The sequence below is a fragment of the Calypte anna genome, chromosome 26 (assembly GCF_003957555.1).
Source record: "Calypte anna isolate BGI_N300 chromosome 26, bCalAnn1_v1.p, whole genome shotgun sequence".
NCBI classification, from domain to species: Eukaryota; Metazoa; Chordata; class Aves; order Apodiformes; family Trochilidae; genus Calypte; species Calypte anna.
In genome coordinates, this window is record NC_044271.1 from 2,884,688 (window position 1) to 2,904,710 (window position 20,023).

At 52.8% G+C, this 20,023-nt stretch overlaps 1 protein-coding gene across 2 annotated transcripts; it reads left to right on the forward strand.

Annotated features, from left to right (window-relative positions):
* The first annotated feature begins 684 nt into the window (after nucleotides 1-684).
* SLC41A1 (solute carrier family 41 member 1) lies at nucleotides 685-19,873 on the forward strand. Of its 2 annotated transcripts, XM_030465678.1 has the most exons (12): nucleotides 690-753; nucleotides 1,345-1,650; nucleotides 1,796-2,563; nucleotides 7,446-7,553; nucleotides 11,363-11,434; nucleotides 11,712-11,856; nucleotides 11,951-12,097; nucleotides 12,836-12,983; nucleotides 13,540-13,619; nucleotides 14,416-14,550; nucleotides 15,331-15,479; nucleotides 16,819-19,873. In XM_030465678.1, the coding sequence occupies exons 3-12, from the start codon at nucleotides 2,189-2,191 to the stop codon at nucleotides 17,002-17,004; spliced, it is 1,545 nt and encodes a 514-aa protein (XP_030321538.1). In that variant the 5' UTR covers nucleotides 690-753; nucleotides 1,345-1,650; nucleotides 1,796-2,188; the 3' UTR covers nucleotides 17,005-19,873. The 2 variants fall into 2 exon arrangements, with proteins under 2 accessions (XP_030321537.1, XP_030321538.1); XM_030465677.1 differs by having other exon boundaries at nucleotides 685-753; nucleotides 1,345-2,563.
* Nucleotides 19,874-20,023: the final 150 nt, after the last annotated feature.

Here is a 20,023-nt window from a genome sequence, read left to right on the forward strand (position 1 = left end):
GATGATATTCCTGATATTCCCGGTTTTCTTTGCTGAACTCCAGAGGAGTCCTTTGGGCCTGGCCTGAAAGCCCCCGAGTGCCTCCTGTCCCGGGAGAGAAATTCCCGGAGCTTAACGACCAGCTCGTTATCCCTGTGATAACAGCGGAGGGAGAAGGAAGGAGGAACCGTTCCTGCCAACGGGAAGCGGGTAGAGCCCCGGGATACCGGGAGGGAGGGAGGGATCACGGGAGGGATAACAGAGGGATGGGGAGGATAACGGGGGGGGACAACGGGATCAGGAGAGGGATAGCGGGAGGGATAAATGGAGGGACACCGGGATACCGGGAGGGACAACGGGATCAGGAGAGGGAAAACGGGATCAGGAGAGGGATACCGGGAGGGACAACGGGATCAGGGAGCGATACAGGGATCAGGAGAGGGATACCGGGAGGGATAACGGGATCAGGACGGGGACACCGGGACCACTCCCGCTTGGATCGCCACCTCCATGTGCGGAGCCCCACGTGACCACAGGCCACGCCCCCTCCTCTGCCGCCTCTGCGTGGGCGGAGCGATTTCCCCCCCTTCCCATTCGTGCGGCGTGGGCGTGGCCATTCGTGACTTCACTGAGGACCGACCAATGGGAGCGGGGCAGGGCTGTCGGGGCAGGGCTCCCATTGGCTGGAGGTGATGTCAGGGCGGCGCGCGGCAGCCGCAGCGGGGCCGGGGGAGAGCGGGGAGCGGAGCGGGACCGGGAGCGGCGGCACCGCGGGTACCGGGAGGGAGCGAACCGGGTCGGGTCGGGGGCCAGGTCGGGGGCCAGGGTGGCTCCGCTGGGCTCGGGGCAGCGCTTCCCCGCGGTCTCCGCCGGCGGAGCTGGGCCTCGGTCCGGTCCGCTCGGTTGGAGCTGCCCCGCGGGGCCGCGGCAGCACGGAACTCCCCGGGTTCTATCCGCAGCCCCCCGGGCTCGCCCCGAAGCCTCTGCGCTCGCCCCGCAGCTCCCCGGGCTCCCCCCGCTGTCTCCCGGGCTGCGGGACCTCCGTCCAAGGGCTTTTTACGGCCCCGCGCTGGGCTGCGGGGTTGTGCCCGCTGGTTCCGTGCGGGGTTTCGGCCTCCGGGCGGCGATCCCGGGTCCTGCGGGGCCGAGGACCCCTCCGCTGGGGTCTGGGGGCTGCTCTGAAGGGTTTTGAGGGGTGGTAAAGATGCTGGAGGATCCCCGGGGGTCGGAGCTGCTGCCCGGGGGCTGGGGGGGGAGGGAAAGCTTCATCCCAGGAGTGATGGGAATGCTGGATGAATGAATGAGCTGTGGTGCTGACTGCCACGGGACCCCAGGGATTATCTGCTTTCCTTCCATCTGTTTCAGGTGATATCTTGGCGAGTGACGTGAACTCGAGGGCTGTCCCCATGCCAGCTCCCACCCTCCAGCCTGCCCAGCTCAATAAGTAACCTTAACTGGGAACTCGCTGTTACTTTAAATAAGACCTCTCCTGGCCTCGTGCTGTAAAGTGAGACCTGCTCCTGGAAGAGGAGGGGACAGCTCGGAGCTTGCTGGCATCACTGAGCACTTTGGAGAGGGCACAAAAGAGGCTGAAACAGAGCAAAAGTCCACAGGAGCCTTCAGGTTCTGCCAAGGGACAGTGCCACTGGAGAAAGTGACAAAGCTCTGGTGGTAAGAGCTTTTCTGGACTGTATCCTCTCTAAAATCCAAGTCCCCCTCTGCCTACTCTCTGCTTTTTCATTCCTTTAAGCTCCTGTGTTATTCAGTGGCCTTAAATTCCTCTGGATTTCTCTCTGCCTTGTGTGCCCCATCACAGCCATCGTGCTGCTGGAAGAAGCCCAGGACAAAGATGCACTGAGGTGTCATCCAGCAGAGAAGAAAAGCTTGGATCCTGTCCTGGTGGCTGCTGTGCTGCACGGTGTTGGAGAGGAGGAGAACTTGAGGGGATTTGCTGTAGCTCCTGGTCCCTGCAGTGTTCCCTGCTAGCTCCGTGGTTGGTGTCCTCCCTCCTTGGACTTTGCTTGATGGGGATCTCTGCTGCAGGAGCAGTCTCTGCACACAAAGGCAGGATAGGAGCAAGGATAGAAGGAGAGGTCACCTCTAGATGCTGGAAAGGCCATTTCTATAAGCTCCTGGCTGAAGATTTCTTCTGGAACAGCTGCTGGCTGCAGGCCTGCTGAGCCAAGGCTGAGGATAACCTCTCTGCAGCATGTCTTCCAAGCCAGAGCAGGAGACCCAGCAGAACAATGGAGCTGTGCTGCCCATTGTCCCCGGGGACTGTCACAGCAGTCAGGAGCGGGGACACCTGGTGGAGCCCTCAGATTTCCTGGGAACTGATGGGGATGGAGTGGAAGTGGTGGTGTTGGAATCCCGTGCCAACGCTAAAGGGGTTCGTGAGGAAGATGCCCTGCTGGAAAATGGGAGCCAGAGCAATGAAAGTGATGACACCAGCACAGACAGAGGTCCTGAGCCAGCCTCTCCCCTCAAGGAAACCTCCTTTTCCATCGGGCTGCAAGTTCTCTTTCCATTCCTCCTGGCAGGCTTTGGGACAGTTGCTGCTGGAATGGTGCTGGACATTGTACAGGTAGGATCATAGAATCATAGAATTGTCTGGGTTGGAAGGGACCTCAGAGCTCATCAAGTCCAACCCTTGATCCACTCCCCCCGTGGTTCCCAGCCCATGGCACTCAGTGCCACATCCAGGCTCTTTGGAAAGATCTCCAGACACGGAGAATCCACTACTTCCCTGGGCAGCCCATTCCAATGTCTGATCACCCTCTCCAGAAAGAAATTCTTTCTAATCTCCAACCTAAACCTCCCCTGGCACAACTTGAGACCCAGCCCTCTTGTCTTGCTATGGATGGACCTGGCATGGTCCTGGGTGCTGAACCCATCATCATGGGGTAAAACAAAGCTCTCTGGTGCCCTGGTGGTGGCTGTAAGCATCCCAGCTCCAATCTAGCACTAGTTCTACAGGTCCTGTCTTCCTTTTCCACCTCAGATGTTTGCTGCCCCGTTCCAGCACTCTGGGCTTGTGCCAGCCAGGTTAATGATTTGCTTGGACACTTGCATGGTGCTCACCCCAAAGGCTGAAGGATGGCTGAGTGCCCCTTCTGCTGCCTTCTCACGCTCTTGAGGTGGCCAGGGGCAACTGGGCCAACAGGGTGGATCCTCCTGTGAATCCTTGGGAAAGGCCAACCAGAGAGCTGCCTGTTACCTCTAGTTGAAAACTGATTCCTTACCAGATTTGTTGTCTCCTGAGGTCTCTCAGGTGAGAACCCAGCAGCCATGCAGCTTGCTTTCAGGTTTTCCATGGGAAATGTGTGACTTGAGGGGCTGTGGCTCCTGCAGCAGTTCCCAGTGCAGGTTTTCCATGTCTGTCTCTGGCAGCAGATCAGCTGCTTTAACCTCATCTCCTCTGCTCTGAAAGATGGGTTGTGCAGAGCTGCCTCGATGCCCAGCCCCAAAAAACCCTCCATTGTCTGGGCAGTTTAGGTTGGTGAAACTATTTGGATGGAAGAGGGAACCATTTTGGAGCTGTGGTCAACCAAAAATACTCTGCTTGGAGCTCCTCTGTTTGCTTAAGTGGAGTAAACAAACCCTCTCGGTGCTGGCACAGAGAGACTCCAGTGTCAGTCACTTCTCTCTTACTGGCAGCCAGGATCATCCCCACCCCAGCTGTGTGCCAGGAGGGTGCCTCAGGGTTTTTTTTGTCCTTGTGGGTGGCCAAGCAGACACTTCTCTTGCTTTCTCACCCCTAATAGCCCAGGCAATTCCCTGCATGCCTTTGCATCCTGCTCATCCTTCTGGATCCTCTTGGTTTCCGACACTTTCTGCTGGGAGCTGTGAAGTGACTCCAGGCAGGATGGGCTGACTGTGCTGAACCAACCTGGGAGAGATTGACCCGAATGATTTTTTTAAAAAGAACCATTTCAAGCATGTTTCTGTCCCTTTGTAAGCTTCCTGTAAATTAATGTTTCCCAGAGCCAGGGATTTGAACCCTTCCTGGGGAAGGAGCAGCCCCTCTGGCCAGGGAGAGCAGGGCAGGGGTGGGATGCTGAGCACCACACCTCTGTGTTCTGCATTTTATTTCCATTAGAAAATAAAGCTTCACAATTCCTCTGTCCCACAGCAGCTCAGCATGTGGCTCTGCAGCTTGTCCTGCCAACCCCTTGGGATTGAATGAGCCACCTAAATGCCATAGGGTGGAACAGGGGGATGGGAAGTGTGCGATCTTGGCTTGCTTCCTGCAGGATCTGGGAAGCTGATCTGGATAAGTGGCTTCCCAGGAAAGCTTTGGATGAAGGGAGGGAAGCAGGTGGAGTGGTGCAGTTCAGTTGCTTTGGATGCAGCCATGGTTTGTGGTGGATGGAGGGCTCCATGCACTCAATTTTCCTCTGTTTTGGGTAAACAGACTAATCAGGCAGCTGTAATTGGTAATTCCCCACTGTGAAAACAAGCAGCCCAGGCCTTTGGCCCTGCTGTTCCATTGATGTGTCCCTCTGAATTTGTCTCTGCTCCCTTTGGTACTGGAGGGACCTTTGGGCCAGGTGACAGCTGCTTTTTGTGTACAGCAGAGAGCTGTTGGCACAGTCCCCTCTCCCAGCAGAGCCCTGATTGTTTTTTTCCAGACTCGTGGGCTCCCTGGGCTGGGCAGGGTTTTGTCCAGAGGAGGCAATCTCTGCATTTTCCCTGCTTCACCACCTCTGGTCCTGGCATCCCTTTGGGCTGGGCTCAGCCAGGGCTGGCAGTGAGGGCTGTAACCCTCCCCTTGAGGCCACTTGTCCCTCGGAATTCTGGAGGGAGAATGCTGGGAGACAGAGGATTTAGGAGCCAGGCAAACCAAGGCTCCTGCCCGTGGCACATCCCTCCCCTCTGAGCTCTCATCAATCCCTGCTGCAATCCCAGGAAAATGAGGCTGTTACCCAGGGATCCTCTAAGCCTCAACTTCACACTAAAAATGACAGAGACTGAGGAGTAGCTGTTGTTACCCTGGAAATATCTGTCCTCTGCAGGTGCAAAGCTTCTGAAATAGGCAGTGATCTGTCAGGAATCTGCAAAACACCTCCCAGGGTTTGATGTTTCAGAACCTGGGGTCCAATCTCCAGTGCTGCACGGAAGAGAAATGAGCCCTGGTGGCTCTGGGTGCAAACCCGGAGAAGATCAAAGGGACCAGGGGCTTAGGAGGAAATGAAGCTGAACAAAATTAAACCTAAATTGCTTAAAGTCTTTGTTCTTCCCCTCCCCAGAGGGCAGGGAGGAGCTGCTGGAGGTGATGTGCTGCTTCTCCCTCAGCTCTGCTGAAATCCATCCCTCACTCCCCAGTTTTTGCCCTTCCATGGAGCAGGCTGGATGGTCCTGGAGGGTTTGGGTGCTGTTATCCTCCCTCCCCTGAAAACAGCTCCTTCCTGTGCTTCCCAGGGGGGGGGAAAGGGATTTTAACAGCTCTGTATCCTGAATTTAAATTCTTATTTCCTCTTCCTTTTTTGTCTTCCCCGGCTCTGGTCCTCCCCACTCGTGGGCACGTGTCCCCACAGGGAGCTTCCTTCCCTGCAGGAGCCAGAGGGACCTTCAGATGTACTGAATGCCCCCAGACCAGCCTTGTAGAACTTCTTATATTAAGAAAGTTGGCAGGAGCCCATGGGTCCTGCTCTTTGCAGTGAGCAAGCTGCTGATGTCTGTAGAAATCTCCTTCTTTTCCCTCACCAAAAATGGCTTTTTATTCCTTCCTCCAGGAACCCCCCTCTCTTCCTTGGGGAGCTTTATTGCCTCCAGTTCCAGCAGCTTCTGCCCCACTCTGAACCCTTTAAGAGCTTCATTTACAAACCCAGAGCTGGGACAAGGTGAGGGAGGGCTCTGAACTTTGCTGGCTGATCCTGTTCCTGGCATCTCCAGAGGCAGAAAGAACCAGGAAACTTTTGCACAGCTCTCCCAGCCTGACTGCTGCTCCTTCCAGTGACCCTGGGGACACCCACCCTGTCCTGCACCCTGTCCTGCAGGGGAGTGGGAGCCTGGGTGAATTCCAGATGCAGCAAAGGATTCACTGCTACAACAAGCAGCAAAATAATCACAGTTCCTGCCTAAAAATAGACTGAGGGGAGCTGAGCTTGCCTATTCCTAGCTGTGACCTTAAAGCAATCCCAGTCTGATGTGCTGCTGGGGCAGATGAAGTATTTCAGCTTTCATCTCTGCACCTGGGAGCTGGAGAGCACAGTTAACTTGTCTTGCCAAGCTGTCAGAAGCACTAAGGGGATTTTTATTGACTGGAAAACAGGTTTTCCCTCGGAGGGAAAATGGTCCCACTTCATCCATCTCAAGCACTTACCTGCCACCTGTAATCACTGCTTTCCCTCAAATGGTTTTTCAAGGGAGTGCAGTTTGGATGTGGTGATTGCAAAGGACCTGGCAGGGAACTGGGGTCTGTTGGCTGGTGGTGAAGGCAAGCAGCACAAAAGATGGAAAAACAAACAAAAATCCCTGAAGCCCTTCCCCAGAGGAAGGTGTTTGTCCTGCAGGTAGAGTGAGTTGTGTTTGGCTGGTGGCTTCCTTGTCCTAGGAAGAGAAGCAGATCCCACTGGCTCCTTATCCTGAAGGGCTGGCAGAGCCAGAGCCCATCCCAGGTAATTTTTGCAGGAAGGAAACTGCCCCAGCCCTGCCTGCTTCCAGCTGTGCTCTGTCCCAGTGGGAAGACACTGGTGTTATTTGGGAGCCTTCTTGTGAAACAGCAACGAAAATAAAGAATTGAGCAGCGAGGTTTTGTGTAGCTTGCAGGTTGTTGTTTTGTTGGGTTTTTTTAATGCGGTTGTGAGGGGGTTTTTTTGGGGTGGTTTTGTGTTTTCCTGGAAGCCAGCTGCTCTCCTTTCAGCCTGCAATTACAGTTTGTTTGTTTGGAATAACCATGGCTGGCTCTGCTGTCTCCTAGCCCAGGGAGCTGAGTTGGCTGTAGAGCAGTTGGTAAATACCTGAAAAATGTCAGTGCCAGGTGAGTGCAGACATCCCAGTGAGGGGGGGTCTGCTCTGGGAGCTGGCAGGATCAGGGACCAGCAGTGCCTTGCTCCAAATTATAGGACACACATGTAGGGATTGGCTCTCAGCTGAGACTGACCCAACTTCAGCCCTCAATCCTGCCAAAAACTGCAAGTATTGGGCAAAGCCTCTTCATCTTCCCCTGGTTTGGCCTCTGTCTGTGAGTGTTTTGTCAGTGGTTATTCTTGGGGGATTTGGAACTGAAAAGTTGCAGGCTCAGATCCAGTTGGGAAGCTCAGCAGGGATGTGTGGTCACTGCCCCACGGATGTCAGAACCAGTGAAATTCCTGCAAAATTCCAAGTGTGGCACCAGAAGGGGCACGGGGAGCTTAGAGCCAGGCTGCAAAGAGAGATGAGTGTCACTGGGTCCAAAGCAAAGGTTTCTAACAGCTGTGGTTGTTTTTAATGGTCTTTTTTTTTTCCTTGTTTTAATCTTCCAGCACTGGGATGTCTTCAAATACGTGACAGAAGTGTTTATCTTGGTACCTGCATTGCTGGGCCTGAAGGGGAACCTGGAGATGACTCTGGCATCTCGTCTGTCAACAGCTGTGAGTATCCAGAGAGAGGAGGCAGGGAGCAGAATCCCTGCTTTGGGAAGGGAAGGGAAGGGAAGGGAAGGGAAGGGAAGGGAAGGGAAGGGAAGGGAAGGGAAGGGAAGGGAAGGGAAGGGAAGGGATTATGTGTGCTTGCCTGGTAGCTGGGCACACCAAAATCTCTGTCAGTGACCACAGAAACCAGAGCCTGGAGTCTGGCAGGCTGGGCTGGTGCCTTCATCCCACTGGGCTGACCAGATCTGAGGGTTTCATGGTCCTTAAGCTTTGCTGACACCTCACATGGAGGCACCAATGCTGGGGCTGCCTTTGGCAGGTTAATGCCTGGAGTCTTTGGATCCAGGTTTCTTTAGGAGGAAGCTGAGTGCAGGCATGGACCAAAGCAGTCTGGACTGGGCCAGGTTCAGGAGGGTTTGGAGATGGGAGAGCCTGGAGAGAGTTGTACAGCAAAGGGTAAAAGAGGAGCTGGCAGTGAGAGACAGACAGACAACCTCTTGAAGTTGATGGAGAGGCAAGGCTGGGCATTTCTCTTGCTCAAATTCAGTCCAGTTCCTGTGGAACAGTGAGCTCCCTGTGAGGGAAGGGGGCAGGGTCTGTTAGCTGCTCAGAACACTGTGTTAGTCCAGCTGTAAATGAGTTGCTTTGTGTTTAAATGTTTCTGTAACACAAGAGTCTGTCTGTAGCTGAGCAGTGCTGGGGTGAGACTGAGATCCTCCTTCCAGGGACATTAAATACTCCCTCCTGCTGCAAAGCAGCTTCTGCTTGGGCATGACAGCAAGGGACTGCCTGATGTTTCAGTGTTTCCCGTGGTGGGTGCATGTATAGCTTTGCATCTTACATCTGCAAGGTGTTTGCTGCCTGCTGCCAAGCTTTGAACTCTGCTGGCTCTGTGCTGGGAGCTGCTGGAAGCCCTGGCAGCAAGCAGCCTGGCCTTGGCCTTGGCAGTGCAGAACTGACCTGCCCTGAGCCAAGAGAACTGCTCAGGAATTGCTCACTGAGGTGTTGGGATGGAGAACTGGTGCCACAGCTGAGAGCTGCTGCTTAGGGTGCTCCCTTCCTCTCAGCCTCTCCCTTCCCAGTTGCTGTAGGAGAAAATCATGGAATCTTTCAGGTTGGAAAAGCCCCTTGGGATCATGGAGTCCAACCCTCATCCCTACTCAACAAAGTTCTCCCCCAGCACCACATCTGAAGGCCCCTGAAACACCTCCAGGGGTGGTGACTCAGCCACCTCCCTGGGCAGCCTGTTCCAGTGTCTGCCCACTTCTTCTGTGAATATTTTTTTTCCTAATGTGCAGTCAACCCGACTGCTACAGCTTGAATCCACTCCCCTTTGTTCTGTTGCTAATTACCTGTGAGAAGAGACCAGGCACCTCCCAAATCCCTTTCACAATTAAGCAGCAAAACTCCCCCATGAGTGTCTGCTCTCTTCTCCTCTCATCTTGAGCAATGAGGTGATGCCAGCTGTGACTGCTCCTCAGGAGCTTCTTGGTGGCCTTTGAGGTCCCAGGTTTCTGTCACCCTCCAATGTTTTGGCTCATCCAGATCTTTGTCACCTACAGGTCCCTGTGTGTACCCTGAGGGATGCAGCTCTCATCCCCTAAAGCATCATGTTCTGCAGAGCCTGAGGCTGTCCCTGCAGTCCCTGGGGAGCAGGAGGGACAAACAGCATTTCCCTGGCTTGGCCCCCAGGCCCTCATGTCCATCCTGGCTTCAGCCTCCCCCCTCTTTGTTCCCTGGAGGAGGAAGAGGGTGCTGAGCTCCTGGGGGATGGAGGCAGAAGCTGTGCTGGGGCTGTTTCCCCTCTCTGCAGGTTGCTGGGCAGGACAGAGCTGCTGGAGGCTCTGTGCTGCCCTGGGGTGCCAGGGCTGGGGGGTTGTGTTGCAGGCTGAGCTTTGTTTGTTTGCCTCCTTCATTCTGGGAAACAAATCCCTTGGGTTTATTCCCTCTTTACTGTGGGGATCACATCAGGACCCTTGCTGTCCCAGATCCTGTTCTCCCTTCTGGCCTTGGCCAGCTTGCACTTTCTGTGCCTGGGTTTATCAGGCTCAGTGTTTGGCTCCCCTGGGACTCAGGCATTTCTTCTGCAGCCTCCATTTTCTTCTTCCTCCTCCTCTTCCTCCCTGATGGGGCTGGCACAGAGCAGCATTGGGGCAGGCTTGGCAGAGGCTGTGCAGAAAGTCCCAGGAATACCAAACTTTCCCCTGTCTGCTCTGGTGGGTACAGCACCACAGGGCTTGCCCTCTGCCTCCTTCTCCCTGTGCCTGGTGGGATAGGACAACACCTTGGGCTTTCCTTTCTTTTTTTTCCCTTGCTTTCTTCTTCCCTCAGCAGGAGGGACCCCGAGTGGTCCCGTGGAGGGAGCTCCCTCTGAGGGGCTTCACCCCATGGGGCTCCTGCTCTGTCTCTGCAGGGAAGCAGCCTGGAGACCTTTCTCAGACCATGGGTTTCTCATTAGTGCTGCATTAAGGCACCTGACAAATCCCTCTCACAATTAAGAAGCAAAACTCTCCCATTAGTTAAAAGATTAAAATCCAGTTGCCAATGACTACAGCTGGGTTATGTTAATCCCAAGCTAATTGCCATGTGGCTGGAATTTTGAGGTCAGGCTTCATATGGGGCTCAAATTCCTGTGCTCAGGGCTGCTCCAGTCAACTTTTTCTCCCTTCCCAATCTTTCCTCCTTCCCACTGAACTGAGAGGGACAAATTCACTCCAGAGATGGACACACCTCAGTGCTGGTTGGGACAAGCTGGCAGTTCCCTCAGTAAGGAGAGCAGAAGGATTGGTTCATCACTACTTTACTTTTTTTATGCTAGGGGCCAGCCAAGGAAACCTGAGAGGCAGGAACTGCTGCTGTGGTGTTGAGAGGAAGCTGGAACCTAGAAGGTTCTAGGGAAGTGCAGGACCCTTTTGCTCTGCCCTAAGCAGAGGAACCTGCAGTGCCTCTGCTGGGTTATTTTGGATCATTTGCCAAGGGATTAGAGCAACTTTCTGTCCCTTCTGGTTAGTCTGATGAGCATCTCCTGCAGCTGTAGCAGTGCCAGATGACCTGTGTGCCATGGCTCTTTCCCACTCCTCAGTGGGTCTCCACGTGGCATGAGCTTTGTTTACTCAGCTTTTCACCAAAACAGGAGTTTTTTTCTGCCAGCTTCCTCTGCCCACATGATCTGCTCTGTGCCCTTGGTCCCTATGGGAGCTGGGGCACACTGATAGCTGACCTGAGGGTCCCTGCACCCCTATTTCCATCCTGAGGGGCAGCATGACCCAGCTGGGGCTGAGCCAGGCTTGGTTTCATCACCAGTGGAGCCAATGGAATGAGTAAATAAAAAGTGCATGACTGTGTGGGGACAAAGTAAATCCTGTTGCTTTTGCAAGATTTTCATCAGAGGTTCTGCTGACGTTGATTCCCCCTTGACATTCCCTTCAAAACCCCCTCCTGCCATGGGTCTGGCTCCCTCCCAGCTGCCCAGGAGAGTCTCAGCCCATTCCTGCAGCTGGAAAGAAGGTGCTGAACTGGGAAGAGCTTTGGTGTTCTGGAGGACAAACCCAGAGTATCTGTGGGAAGGGCTCTGTGGTTACCCAAGGATAGAGCTGTGTGCTATGGGCTGGGGCAGTCCTGCAGAGCTGGACACATCCACCTTTCCAACTAAATTACTGTCCCCTGGGAGCTGAGGATTTCGGGTCATTATTCCCTCCTACTTAAAGCACAAACTGGCATCTCAGGGAGACAGGAATTTGACTTAGCAACTGCAAAATCCTGTCAGCCTTCTCTGGTGCCTTTAATATTGTGATGTCTCTTTTTTGCAGGCTAATATTGGCCAAATGGATACACCCAAAGAGCTCTGGAGGATGATAACAGGGAACATGGCTCTGATACAGGTAAGAAAACCCAAAAGGAGAAAAAGGTGGGAATACTGGTGAATGCCAGCTGGGACAAGTGTCAGGTTTGGATGCCTGAGTTTTGGCACTGGCAGCTCCTTGTCCCACAAACATCTTCCTCTAACAGTGTTCTCTAGAGCTGAGGCTTTGGTGTTCCCCTGCCAGATGCTTCATCCTCCTGAAATGATGGCACCCTGGGGAGCATTTCCCTCTTCCCTCCCCCTGGGGCTGTTTTGCTCTCCAGTCCTCTTGGTGACTGCCTGCTTTTTGTTTTCAGGTTCAGGCTACTGTGGTTGGCTTCCTGGCCTCCATTGCAGCAGTGATCTTTGGATGGATCCCAGATGGGCACTTCAGCATTGACCATGCTGTCCTGCTTTGTGCCAGCAGTGTGGCCACTGCTTTCATTGCTTCCCTTGTTCTGGGTGAGAGACAAACCCTGTATACCCTCCTTGTGTTTCTTCCTCAAATGGGGGACTCCTCATCCTCATCCTCTTTTCTCCCTCTTTCTGGCTGTAGGTATGATTATGATTGGGGTCATCATTGGATCCAGGAAGATGGGGATCAATCCTGATAATGTTGCCACACCAATTGCTGCCAGCCTGGGGGATCTCATCACCCTGGCTCTGCTTTCAGGGATCAGCTGGGGCCTCTACAAAGAGCTGGGTGAGGAGCAACAAAAAACCTTTGTCTCTCCCTGGTCCTTCCATGTGCTGCTCTGTCTCCCTCTCACTTCACCCTCTTCCTTTACCCTTCCTGTCCTCGGGGTGTGTAGGATGCCTGGCCTGGAAGCTCCCTCAGTTAGTGAGACCTAGTCAGAACTGATAAGGGGAGGAAATGGATCTTCTTACTGCCTTGTATCTGCAGACAGTCTGGGCAGTGATCTGCAGACTTCCTTCTTACCAGGTAAAGGGGTAGGGCAGAGGTTTTCTTCTTCCAAGTGCCAAGGGGTTGGCTGTGGATAAAGCAGTGGGAGAAGGCAGCTCTGGATTTCATCTTTTGTGCTGTCAGCACCAGCTGGAGGTCCCAAGTGCAGAGCTGCAGCTGTAGACTTCCTTTTCCCTCCCCTGCACCTTCCTTCCCTCTTGGCTGGGATGCAGGGGATGTGACTCAGCCAGGTTCAGCCAAAGGTGAAGCAACACTGGGAGGTCTCACCCAGCAGTGGGAAGTGGGAACGAGCAGTTGAAACTGAAGATATCTCCCCAGGATCTGTTGATGAAGCCTCTGGGAGTACACCAGGAGCAGGAAATACCCAGTCCTGCAGGGCTGAGGTTGCCTTGCTCTGGTTTTCTGCCCTCATTGGAGCCTCTGACTCCAGCTCGCTGAGCTGAGCTGAAGCAGCACCCAACCTCCCTTCAGCAGGATGTGTCCTTGACCTGTTCCCTCTGCTTATTTCCCCTTCAGAGAGCAAAGCCTACGTGAATCCCTTGGTCTGTGCCTTCTTCATAGCTCTGCTGCCCATCTGGGTCATCATTGCCAAGAGGAATGCAGCCACCCGGGAAGTGCTGTACTCAGGCTGGGAGCCCGTGATCATTGCAATGGCCATCAGCAGGTAGGAGGGCACAGGGCACTTCTCCTCTCCCAGACACAGGGGAACCCTTTCCCTTGGCCCTTTCAACCTCTTCCTCCTTGGTAGGTTCTGGAAGAAAAGGCAACCAAGCTTTTTTTTCCATCCCCAGTGCAGACTGCCAGGCAGCTGGAGGTTGTTGCTTGTTTTCTAGAGGCAGGCACAGGATTCTAGGACCAGAGGCAGAGAAGCACCTGGGTGCTGGGATCCAGGGACTTAGGTTGTCCCAGCATGAGACCTTGGCATGGCCATGGAGTAACCCCAGACGCTGTTTGGGGCTCCTCTGCACCGGGGCAGGATTCCATTTGATGACTGTGAGGCAGTGCAGTGTACATTTATGGGATTTAGTCTCTTGGGTTTGGGCAGCAGTGAGAAAATGCTGCTAAAACTGTCTTCTGTTACCAAATATTGAGGCTTAAAATCACCTGTTAATACATAAACACCAGCCTGGGGTGCACAGACTGCAGCAGAGAGATCCCTGGCTGCTTTGTGTGAGTATTTCCTAATGCCAGCCCTGACCTCTTCCATCTTCCCTCTGCAGTGTTGGGGGTTTAATTCTGGACAGAACGGTCTCAGATCCAAACTTCGCTGGCATGGCTGTCTTCACACCAGTTATTAATGGTGAGTTCCTTTCCACTCTGGGATTGCAGCTCTTGGCAGGCACTGGAATTCTTTGTGTGCCTTATTCCAGGCAGATTAAGGAGATTAATTCCCTCTGGATTGCCAGTCAGACATGGTGGTTAGACCCAAGCTTTGCAGCAATGTGGCTCCCTCTGGTGCCAACCTTTCACCAGAGGGTGACTGGGAGGTTATTGCCTAAAACACACATCTTCCAGGGGCCCAACAAAAGCTGTTTTCATGTCCTGATTCCTCCTGGCTGGAGGAGGACCCCCATCCTCTGAGTCTTGTGGCACCTGGTGACATAAAGATTTGGATTTCCAACTCAGAATCAGGAAATTTAATTGCTTCTGGTACAAAGTTTTGACCTCCTTCCTGCCTAGTGAACCAGGGAAACTCCTTTATTACATCTTGCAATAAATGGAATTAATTCTGAACCAGTCCATCTTGTGTTAGTGAGTTCCATAGTTCCCCTACATCTTGAGCACAAAATAATAGTTTCCAACTTCCTGTGTCTGTTTTGGTGCCTGACTCCTCGTTTCTTTTTTCTGTCCCATATTTCTCCCAACCAAAGCTTCAGCATCAGAACTGCATCTGGTTCACTGAGGGGGGAAGCTGTAGAACAGTGGGCTTTGTCTCAGCTCCTTACATCCTGTAAAAATGGAATTTGGGTCAAAAATAGACTGTCCCACATGATTCCCACACCTGGCAATTAATTCCAGATCTGCTGGCTGTTGGACAGAGCTCTTTTTTTTAGAGTTTATGAGACCTCATCCTACATCTCTCTCCTTCTCTGCAGGTGTGGGTGGCAACCTGGTGGCCGTGCAGGCAAGTCGCATCTCCACCTACCTGCACATGAGTGGGATGCCTGGGGACAGCCCTGAAACAGCCCCACGGAAGTGCCCCAGCCCTTGCAGCACTTTCTTCAGCTCAGGTACCCAAATCAGGTGTAGAAAAAGAGAGTGAGACACTTCTACCACCAGTGGCTGGCTGGGTAAACTCATCCGTGGCACTCTTAGGTAGCTGAAGGTTGCCCAGAGGCAGCTGCCAGCTCAGGGATGGGGCTGTTTGTGTGGCCTGCCCTGCCCTCTAGGGACTGTCAGACCTTCAGCAGAGCTGATGTGCAAGAGGACACAGCTCTGCTGGAGCAGGAAAACGTAGTGCAAAACCCCTGTGCACTGCCTGTTTTAATACTCTAAATCCTAAATCTTTTTCCAGGGGTGTCCAGGATACTGAAACCTGCCCTGAGGCTGCTGGAGTGTTGCAGCTGTGCTGGGCTCCCAGCAAGCTGCTGACTCACAGAGGCTTCCTGGCAGCTCTGTTATTTGTGGTCTCCAGTCTGGTGGTGACCTGGCAGGAAACTCCTCTCCAGAAAAGCTACAGACAGGGCTGGAAGGAAATTCAGTGCTCACTATGAATTTTTGACAGCTGAGCACAGTCAGAGCTGGGACTTGAGTCCTCTCAGTTTTGCTCTAAGGACAGGATGAAGCTTTGCTGCTGAGGTTGCTGCAAAGATTCCTTGGATGTCCTGACATCTGGCTCATCACTTCCAGGGTGCTTCCTTCCAGCCTAAATCTGCAGTATGGGGATGAGGCTCCAGTGTGTTGCTCCCTGCTTTTGATTTGACCACAATTTTGTTACCTTGGTCCCTGGGAGGCTGCAGAGTTTTCCTGCACGTTCAAACCTCTCTGCAACTTGTCCTTGTTCCCTGCAGATGTGAATTCCCGCTCTGCTCGGGTGCTCTTCCTGCTGGTGGTGCCTGGGCACTTGGTTTTCCTTTACACCATCAGCTCCATGCAAGGTGGACACACCACACTCACCCTGATTTTCATTGTTTTCTACATGACAGCTGCACTTCTCCAGGTGAGCTGGAATAGGGGGGTGCTGCCTTCTCATCTCCACTGGGAACCTCTTCATTCAGCCTCTTCCATTTCAGATATCCTGCTAAAGGCCCCATCCCTAGGGAAGGGATTCCTGTGCTGGGGAGGGTTCTATTTGTCAACTGAGCAGGTATCAGGCTGAATAAATCCTTCCTTGTTGATACCTGTACACACAATTTTTTTCTTCCCCTCCCATTCTTGGCAAGTTTTGAGTTTGTCTTTTCTCCCTGATAGCAGAAGTGTTTACCTCTTGGGTGTTAATCTCTCCTAGGAGGTTCTTTAGCAGTTTTAAAACAGCTGGTGAGGAAAACAGGACGTGGAATTAGCAGGGACCCTCTACCTCGTGTGGCTTCTCCTGCCCTTTCCTGGGGGAAAAGCCTGGGGGGCTCCTGGTTTCCTCTCAGGAACTCTCAGGAGTTGTGTGAGCCCATGGCAAGGGTTGTTCTGAGGGTCCTGCTAAGACCCCCAGAGTTTTCCTGCTGCAGAAATCCAGCAGCTGCTTGCAGGGGGGATCTCTCTGGTTGGGGACTTTCCTCCTGTGCCTGGCTGCACCCCCTGCTCACCCCTCTGCTTGTGGGAGCTCCCTCTGGTTCCACTGCCCCCTAAACTCATCCTGAGGAAGTGAGTCAGAGCACCCACCAGAGGCCAGAGCTGTCACCCAGGAGCCTAAATTTAGGTCCTGAGGTCCTGCAGGGTGCTTGGGCTCTGCTCTGCAGGGAGCAGGGGCTGGCAGGGAGGGACCATGTGAGACCCTCCCAGCCCTGGGGACATCAGCAGCAGGGCCACAGGAGATCCTTGTCCCAGATAAGGATCCAGTGTGGATTTCCTCTGTCTTTGGATGTTGATCCAAGCCTCTTGCTGCATTGGAGCATCTGGGAGAACATCACTGGTGGCTCCAGCTGCTGGGCAGTTGCTGTTTTATTTTGGAAGCCAGGCCCTGCCTGAGCATCCCAGGTGCTTCCAAGTCCCCTTTTTGCCCCATATCTCTTTTTTTGCCTCATATCTCTTCCAGCTTTTTTAGTTAGACCTGAAACCCAAGATGCCAAATTTAGACATTTTGGGTGCCAGTGTTTTCCCTTCTAATCCTAAATTTAATGTGAAGCTACAGACAGACAGGGCAGAAGCTGTTCAGACCACAGGAGGCCCAGTGAAACTCCCCGGGTTCCTCTTTGTGCCATGGTTGTTGTTTTGGGGCTGCAGTGCTCAGGAAGGTGTTTCTGAGCTTCAGGATGAGGTTTGGGTGGCTCTGAGCCTGGGACTGCAGCAGGCAGGGCTTGTGACTGATATTCCTTTTTTTTTTTTTCCCTTCCTGCCTCTCCCAGGTTCTCATTCTGCTCTACATTGCTGACTGGATGGTGCACTGGATGTGGGGCAGGGACCTGGATCCTGACAACTTCTCCATCCCATACTTGACAGCACTGGGGGATTTGATAGGAACAGGTCTGCTGGCTCTCAGCTTTCACATCCTCTGGCTCATTGGTGACCGGGACTCTGATGTGGGAGATTAACTCTGCCTGCTGCCCCCTCCTCACACCTCTCCTCCTCCTCCTCCTCTCATTTTGTTGTTGTTTCTTCTCTCCCTGCCCCCCCCTTGCTCTCCTTGGCTTCCTCCCACCCCCTGTCTCTCTTGAGACTTCATCTTTGATACTGGATTCTCATTATTTTCAATGGGAATTTTATGTGGTTTATATTTCAAGCCAAGTTTGTACGGAAAATAAATCTAGTTTTAGGGAAGGACAAAAAAAAAAAAAAAGTGTAACGAGACAATCACCAAGTGCAATTTCATGGTAGTTATGTGGGAACCAAGGTTACAGTGAAATGCTGACCACTCAGATCAGGCAGGGAGCCCACCCTGTCCCTGACACTAGAGGTGAGGGGCTGCTTTTTTCACTTCATAAGCATTGTGAATACTGGAGGCAAGGCTCAGGTTTGTTTCACTGAACAGGCACCTTCCAACACAGCCCAACCTCATGGGTGAGGACATGGGGTGTCTCCTGTCACCCCTGTTTGCTCTGTGAATCCCCGTCCTCTGCCAGGCACCCAGAGCACATCAGGCTCTGGTAGAGGGGTGAACCAAGGTGATGGGGAGGGTTCCCCTGTGCTAAAACACCCACTCCTGGGTGCCTGTAAGGAGAGTGAGTGATTTGGGGTTTGAGGACTGCAGAGCCCTGAGGTCTGGCTGTGAGCAGGATGGGCTCTGCTGGCAGGTTTGGGCTCACCTCAAGCTGCAGGTGACTTGTTCTGCCTCCCACCAGGAGCTGATGATGTTCTCCCAAGGGACACACTCTGTGCTTTGTCTGGCCAGGCTGGGACCTCTCCCTCTCCATCCTTCTGCTTTCCTGGAGCCATCAGAGCTGCAGTGTAGGAGCCTCTCCTTGTGCTGGTCTGGGCACAGCACCTTTGTCAGGCAGCCTGATGTGACTTTTCCTTCCTGGAGGGATGGATAGAAAAACAGATCCTGGGTTTTTAGTGTGAAGATTTTTTCTCTCAGTTGCTGAGTACTGCTGATGGGTCCATTGCAGCTGGGAAGAAACCACCCAATGCTGCTCCCAGTTGTGTTTCAAACTGGGAAGCCTTAGGTTCTTGGTGTCCCTTAGACAAGGCACCCATGGTCAGCTCCTGGGTTTCTCCTGGAGGTGCCAGCTGGAAAGCAAAGAGCTCAGCAGGCACAGGGAGGCTCCTGAAACCCTGGTTCTCCATGGAGCTCTTGAGGGAGGGGGGGAATGCAGCAAAGAAACCCAAATGCCCCCGAGCAGGGGTGTGACATCTGGCCCCAGGGTTACTGCCCCAGCACTGCAGGGTTCCCTTCTCTGTTTCTTTCCCCTCTGCTTTTTGTGCTGCTCAGCTCAGGGGTGGCTGAGCCATCTTCTCATCCTGGCACACCTTGGGAGGACACTCCTGCAGCCTGCAGCAGCCTAATGAGAGAAAACCTGTTCTGGCTGTGTGACAGAGGTGTCTGGAGATGATCTTCCTGAACTCTGTCAGCACTCCATGCTTTTTGGGTTTCCCATTTGGATATAAATCACCCCAGTCAGCTGAGTGCAGTCCCATGGCAGCATCTCTCACCAGCTTGGAAACTTCATCCAGTTGTATCAAGTTTATCTGCTGTGCTGGGGCAGACAGAGCTGCTCAGCAGGCTCTGATGAATGTAAATTGAATTCCTGAGTGTGCAGGGGGGGAAACTCTTGGCATCTGGCAAGGATGGGGAAAATCCAGCCTGTCCCATGGAGCCTGGTTTCAGTCCTGCACTGCCCAAAGCCTGGGGACCTGTCAGCATCTTCTGCTCTTGGGGTGCTGGGGAAATGTTTATGGTAGTGGCACTGAGCATCCTGATCTTGAAATGGCAGCAAAAATCCCATTTTGGGGAGCTCTGCAGACCCAGAGTGCTGCAGTTCTGCTCCTGCTCTGCTCACTGCCTCTCCTACTTCCTTCCAGCTCCAGAACATGACCAGAAAGCTGCTGGATTTTGGGTTTTTCTGCTTTTCCTCTTTCTTTAAGGGTGTTCCTTGCAGCAGAACACAAACCATCCTTGCTTGGCCTGATTTCCTCCTTGAGGTTACTCTCAGAATTCCTCATGCAAACCAATGATAGATTTTTGAGGCTGCTTTCCCCTTTCTGCCTTGCTGATGTGACAGAAAGCTGATGGAGCTTTCCCCTTCCCCAGCTTTTCCCTGGGGTCCTTTGAGGCTGCAGCTCCTCACCCTCTACTCTCCACCCTTGTGATGTGACTTCTCATGGACCTCATTTGGCCAAAGCTCTGTTCCAAAAAACAATAAAAAACCCAACAAACCAACCCTCAGCCCCTGCTGTGCTGAAGTCTCAGCCCGGGGACTTCTGCAGGATCCTCTGCTGCTCACCTGATCTCTGCCTAATGCTGAGGAATAGATATGAGACTTCTTTCCATTAACACTTAAGCTTTTATATATACATAAATTATTTATACATATGAGAAACTGCTGGCCTTTTTGGTGTCACATCACTATTTGATTCCCCATTAAAAGATTTCCCAGAAGAAGAATCTCCCACCTGTGGTCTCCTGTAAAATGAGGAGACCCAGAGGAGATGGGGAGCTGTCATGCTGCTGGGACAGGGGTGTCCAGATGTTCCTGAGCTCTAAGGTGGGGGGGGGAATAGGTCAGGGAAGCTTCTAATTTAAAAATTGAAGAATATTGATGGTCAAAAAACTTTTCCCACGGGTTGCACTCAAATGCATGCCTATTATACAGCTGACTGCAAATGAAAGATACTGGTTTACTCTTTTTATTAAAGGAAGAAGACTGTCTTAATTATTTATAGTTCCTATAACTGAATTGACAGATGTCAACTTAACTGATAAATTATATTTGGTTAAATAAAGATGGCATTTATTTATGTGGACTGTGCTGCCTTGCTTTCACACACCTCTCTACTTGCTTAAAGTCTCCCCTTTACGTTTTGCAGCTTTAGTTTACCCTGAAGAAGAGGCAGTGGAGTAAGGGTTAAAAAAAGCAAATAAATTGCTGGGCATGAAGCAAGCAGTGATCAGGA